The sequence below is a fragment of the Suncus etruscus genome, chromosome 6, assembly GCF_024139225.1.
Source record: "Suncus etruscus isolate mSunEtr1 chromosome 6, mSunEtr1.pri.cur, whole genome shotgun sequence".
Lineage (NCBI taxonomy): Eukaryota > Metazoa > Chordata > Mammalia > Eulipotyphla > Soricidae > Suncus > Suncus etruscus.
The window spans coordinates 30,271,370-30,277,306 of record NC_064853.1 but is presented as its reverse complement, the minus strand read 5'-3'; the positions used below and the strand labels follow the sequence as shown (position 1 = coordinate 30,277,306).

The 5,937-nt window shown below is 61.2% G+C and overlaps 1 protein-coding gene across 1 annotated transcript; it reads left to right on the top strand.

Annotated features, from left to right (window-relative positions):
* Positions 1-2,908: 2,908 nt before the first annotated feature.
* Positions 2,909-4,396, top strand: FOXD2 (forkhead box D2). Its single transcript, XM_049774806.1, has one exon. The coding sequence runs from the start codon at positions 2,909-2,911 to the stop codon at positions 4,394-4,396; it is 1,488 nt and encodes a 495-aa protein (XP_049630763.1).
* Positions 4,397-5,937: the final 1,541 nt, after the last annotated feature.

Sequence of the window (5,937 nt, the reverse complement as noted above, 5' to 3'; positions counted from 1 at the left end):
ATTATTCCATCTCCGGCACCATTTGACCCTGCTTCCAGACTAAGTTTTGAGGACTGGATGTTTTCTCATTGGCCATGACCCTGAAAGGGGGTCCTAAAGATTCCCTAAGTACTTGTAGTAGCTAGGAGACTGCATCTTCCTCAGCTCTTAGCTCCATGGCCTGGCAGGATTGAGAACTCTGCCATGAGAATTTCCCAATGCCTGGTGAGCATTATTCCAGACAATTCTCAGTAAAAGTCTCTTCCCTTTCCACTGCTCTATTAACCCATCAGCAGAATGAAATGGCAGCCTTTGACTTATCTAGGTTAAGCCCTCCCCCAAAGAAGCTGCACTTGGATGAAAGGGAAACTTCCTCCCTCTTCTTAGATAGAATGCTGAGATATAGTCTGCTACAAATTTTCTCCCCCCACCCTTCCGCTTGGATACCCATTCATAGGAGTCTCTTAGAGCAGTCAGTGACTGGAAGAGTTACAAAGTACCACAATGCAGTTATTTGGAAGAAGACAGCGTGAGTTAATGCTGCTTGAGATTCAGGTGGGAAAAGATACCTCATACAATCAATCCTTTTCTCTGAGCAACACTGGGGGAGGGAGACAGAACAGGGAACAGGCCTCAAGAACCTGCAGAGAGCTTCCTTTTCACAAGTAGTTTAGAGCAATAGGGCTTTTCCTTTGGAGTGCTGGGAATCGAATCCAGAGCCTCCAATATGCAAGGTAAAGGCTCAATTGCTGAGCTATAGTCCCAGCTCCAACAGGGATAGTTTTTGTTTGTTTGTTTTTTGAGGGGGTCATTCTCAATAGTTCTCAGGGAATACTCCTGGCTTGGGGGTTATGCCTGGTGGTGCTTCAGGAATCACATGTAGTTTCAGGGATCAACACAGGACTAGCCACATGCAGCAGATGCCTAAACCCCTGAACTCTCTGGGAGACAGAACTTTTCCAAAGTATCATTAGTAGCTTTTGTTTCTTTCATTTTTACAAGGGAAGAAACAGAGGTACAAAAAAAAAAAAACGCAAATAATACGTTGAAGTGCTTGCCTTGCCCATCGGTTTCAATTCCCAGCACACCATATGGTCCTCTGAATCTGCCAGAAGCGATCCCTGAAGGCAGAGCCAAGCGCCCTGAACACCTGATGTGGCCCAAAACTAAAAAAAAAAAAAAAAAAAAAAAAAAAAAAAAAAAAAAAAATCTTAAGAAATATATTAGTGAAGGTAGAATTGGCCTGATTCCCGAATTCCAGCACTTAACTACTTTGCATGAAACTGAGGCTGGGAAGGGAAATAGCCATAGGACCTTGGAACAAGGCTGGGTCTCAGGCCCCGCACTGACCACTGCGCGGCGCTGTCGGGGCAGCAGCCTGTCCACCACCATTCAGTTCATGCCCGCGACCAGGGTTCCTCTGCCCTTTCACTATCTCCTGTACACCCGGTCTGCGACAGACATTCCCAGTCTGAACTGATTCCCGAGGGGGAGGGCTGGGAAGAAAGAGGTCGAATGGGATGAACAAGAAAAGGGAAAAGAACCAACCCTGTTGGGCACAGGTTCCTGGGAAAGCGGGTAAATGAAGGCATCGCTGGCTGCGGGGGTGAGGTCAGGGATCAACGAGGGAGGTCTTCGTGGGAGTCCCGCTGGCTGCGTATATCCTGCCAGAAAGTGTGTGTGTGTGTGTGTGTGTGTGTGTGTGTGTGTGTGTGTGTGTTTGCGCGCGCGTGCCTCTGGCTCTCTGCGGTGCGATCGGAGGAGGAAGGGGGAAAATCGAGTCCCAGATCCACGGACAGACATGCAGCCAAACGCAGGGTTGTGCCATAGGAAACGGAGGCAGTTTCATTGAGGGCTTAAGAGCTCGAGACAATCAGATGCCGAGATGGGAAAGATCGGAGGACAGGGCAAACTTGGAGCGACGGAGGAGGGGTGCGCGCTCCAGGAACGTGGACCGATCGCCGCAGAGAAATCCCGGGTGGGGACACTGGGCAGCGGCGTGCAGCCGAGTCTCCCGGGCGCACACAGTCCGCATCAGGAGTCCCGGGGGCGCTGCCAGAGGGTGGGTGGCGAGATCCCACCCTGGGTAGAAAGGAAAGGGACGAAAATCTCTCACCTCTGCGCGTCTCCAGGCCGCGAGCACCAAGTCAGCTCTGGGCGATCACTTAAGTGCGTCCGTCTCCCTTTGCGGCCAGAAGCCGTTGGGCTCCGGCGGGCTGCGCTCGGGCGGCCTTGGGCCGGTGTCTCGGCCTGGGTGGCTGGGGCGCAGCCTCGGGGAGAGAGGATGGGCGTGGACGGTCGCTCCTTCTCCCGGCTCGGGCTGGCGTCCGCTGGCACCTTCCTATACTAGGGTTGCGTGCATGGAAAGCAGCCGCTCCGGGGAAGCCATCGGTGGGCTCGATGGAGAAGAAGAAGAAGAAGAAGATGCGCCTTGGGCTCCGGGAGCCGAGGTCCCGCCACCGCGGCTCGGTTTGTTCCCGCCGGGCCCGAACGCGGAGACACTCGGCCCGCCCCGCCCCATCCCGCTCGGGGAGCTCCGCCCCGGCCTCGCGCTCTTCCGCCTTAGGCTGCCGCTGGGCCGGAGGGACGCATCCCTCGGTGGCTCCAGTCCGGGAGACCGGCGGGCCCGAGGCCGGCCAGGTCCAGCGCCTGCTGCTCCTTCTGCGCGCACCGCGCGGGTGCGGCTCCGCGCCCCCCGTGAGTGGGTGGGTGGGTGGGTGCTCGCCGAGATTGGGGAGCGGCCGATAGGGGGGACCACCAGGGGTCGCTGCGGAGTTGGGGGGGGGAACACCCCTCCCAGCCGGTCTCAGCCCCCCGCCTTCTCCCCGCCCGCCCGCCCGCGCGCAAAACACACTCGCCCTAGAGGCAGCGCGCCGGAGCCGGAGCGGCGGTCCGAGCGGAGCCGGAGCGCGGCGACAGCGGCGGCACCATGACCCTGGGCAGCTGCTGCTGCGAGATCATGTCCTCCGAGAGCTCCCCGGCCGCGCTGTCCGAGGCCGACGCAGACATCGACGTGGTGGGCAGCGGCGGCGGGGGGGAGCTCCCTTCCCGGCCCGGGCCCCGCGCCCCCCGGGACATGCTCCCGCACGGCCCCGAGCCGCCCCGGGAGGAAACGGAGGCCGACGCCGCGGAGGACGACGAGGACGAGTCTGGAGGCTGCTCGGACGGCGAGCCCCGCGCTTTGGCATCCCGGGGGGCGGCGGCGGCCGCTGCGGGAAGCCCGGGAGCAGCTGGGGCGACGACAGCGGCGGCCCGGGGCGCAGCGGCAGCAGCAGCGGGGCCGCCGGGGTCGGGAACGCCGTCGGGGGGCACGGGGACGCGGAGCCCGCTGGTGAAGCCCCCGTACTCGTACATCGCGCTCATCACCATGGCCATCCTGCAGAGCCCCAAGAAGCGGCTGACGCTGAGCGAGATCTGCGAGTTCATCTCCAACCGCTTCCCGTACTACCGGGAGAAATTCCCCGCCTGGCAGAACAGCATCCGCCACAACCTCTCGCTCAACGACTGCTTCGTCAAGATCCCCCGCGAGCCGGGCAACCCGGGCAAGGGCAACTACTGGACGCTGGACCCCGAGTCGGCCGACATGTTCGACAACGGCAGCTTCTTGCGGCGCCGCAAGCGCTTCAAGCGGCAGCCGCTGCCACCCCCGCACCCGCACCCGCACCCCGAGCTGTTGCTGCGTGGCGGCGGGGCCGCGGCGGCTGGGGACCCCGGCGCCTTCCTGCCCGGCTTCGCCGCCTACGGGGCCGCCTACGGGGCCGCCTACGGCTACGGCTTGGCGCTCCCGGCCTACGGCGCCGCCCCGCCGGGCCCCACCCCGCACCCGCACCCGCACCCGCACGCCTTCGCCTTCGCCGCGGCCGCCGCGCCCTGCCAGCTGTCCGTGCCCACCGGCCGCGCCGCCGTGCCGCCGCCCGGACCTCCGACGGCCTCGGTGTTCGCGGGCGCAGCCTCGGCGCCGGCGCCGGCCCCGGGCACGGGGTCGGGTCCAGGCCCCGCAGGCCTGCCCGCCTTTCTGGGCGCCGAGCTGGGCTGCGCCAAAGCCTTCTACCCCGCGTCGCTGAGCCCTCCCGCAGCGGGCACCGCGCTGCTGCGCCAGGGCCTCAAGACGGACGCGGGCGGCGGCGGCGCAGGGGGAGCCGGGCCGGGTCAGCGGCCTTCCTTCTCCATAGACCACATCATGGGCCACGGCGGCGGCGGGGCCGCACCCCCCGGCGGGGGCGAGCGCTCCCCCGGGTCGCCCTTCGCCGCGGCGGGACCTGGGGGTCAAGCCCAAGTCTTGGCTATGTTGACTGCTCCGGCCCTGGCGCCCGTGGCCGGCCACATCCGTCTCTCGCACCCCGGGGACGCGCTGCTCTCCTCCCCGGGGCCCCCTTTCGCTGGAAAAGTCGCCAGTCTCGGTGGATGCCACTTCTGACCGTGTCGGGCTCGGGCCAACCCAGGCCCTCGCTCCCCAGCGTCCTCCCAGGAGAAGCCGCGCGGCCCCATCGGAACTCAGGGAGTCTATTTATGAAGCGTCTCCTAGACCCGGCCCGGCGCGGGACTCAGCCCTGCAACCTCCGCACCCCGAGATTTGAGACGAAGCGGGCTCCATCCACCGCTCAGGGAGAGGCCCGGGACACCGCGACTTGGTTGGCCCGCCACGACCGCCTGCCAGATGGAGCGGACGAAGGGGGCCCGGAGGAGGCTCGGAGGCGCCCAGCTCCTCATTCTTGCCCGTGCCCCTTCCACAGCCCCGGGAGAAAGGAAGATTCTCCTCGAGAGAGAGAGAGACGCCTGCCCAAGCCCTGAGGATTCCGGGAGTCCAGGCGTCACGGAGGCCCCCCCTCTGCCTCTCCCTCACCCTCTAACCCGACCCGGAGGCTCTGCTCAGCCAGTATTATAATTTAAAGACACCCATTAACCGCTTTGTGCAGACAAGAAAACGTCAACTTTTTCTTCTTTTTCTCTTGCTATTCTTCAAGGAAGTTCCTTCTTTCTGAAGCCTAGAAAATCTCGAAACAGGCGAAGCTGAACCCAAAGGTGAAGCAAGAGGCCTCTGTACCCTTTGCGATGCCCCAGATGCCTCTCCATGAAGGGCAAACCCGTCCTCTTTTGTTTTGGATGCTTTGGAAGGAACTTGCCTCTTCTCTCCCAATGGCCGGCTGGGTCCAGCCATCCGGAGCCTGCAGCCCCTCTGCGACCAGCTCTGCCCAGACCCCGGGATATTTATTGTAGTTAAAGGCAACGAGAGTGGGGTGGGAGAGGCAGGCCTGGGTCAGGGTCTGCAGAGGTGGGGTGGGGTGGATAAGGGCACATCCTGGGCAGCGGGGTCTTGTAATTATGTGTAAATATGTGTACAGCGAGCTGCCGGGTTCTCTGTCCACTGGGTGTGCAGAAATTTCGACTTCAATCTGGGGACACTGTGAAATTGTCTGATGGTTTGTGCAGAAGAAAAGAAAAAAATTTTGTTCATTCCCCTTTCCCCCAGTCCCCATCCGTGTCAACTGAATAAACGTACGTGAACTTCAGCGGTCACCCAGCTCTCTGCTCGCCTGCAAGCTCCTTTGCTAGTCGGGGCACTCCCAGAAGACCCCCAGCTTTCTGGCAGAGGCAGTCATGGGCTTTTTGGACACAGTGGCTGTTCTCTGATGAGCTTTCCTCCAGTGGTGAAAGGGGCCCAACCAGGGCGTTGTCCCCCTCCAGCACTTTCGTTTTCACTCTGAACCTGGGAAGGTTTTCACTAGGTTCCCGGGAAGGTGTAGTGGGGAGATTTGTTTCAGACACACCTGGGCTAGCTCTTTTTCAATTCAGACCTTGTTTGGCCTGGACACACACACACATGTGGGTGTCCTGTGTGTGTATACATGCTTCTCACCATGTACGGTTGGAGGGGAATGTATCCTTGGCTGCCTGATTATTTGGTTGGCCTGTCTCTGTGTGGCTGGGGCTTTTATGGATTTGTTTGTGATTTGTGAT

What these genes read in the sequence shown, in the direction of transcription:
- FOXD2 (XM_049774806.1), top strand. Translation starts at nt 2,909, where the DNA reads ATGACCCTGGGCAGCTGCTGCTGCGAGATCATGTCCTCCGAGAGCTCC.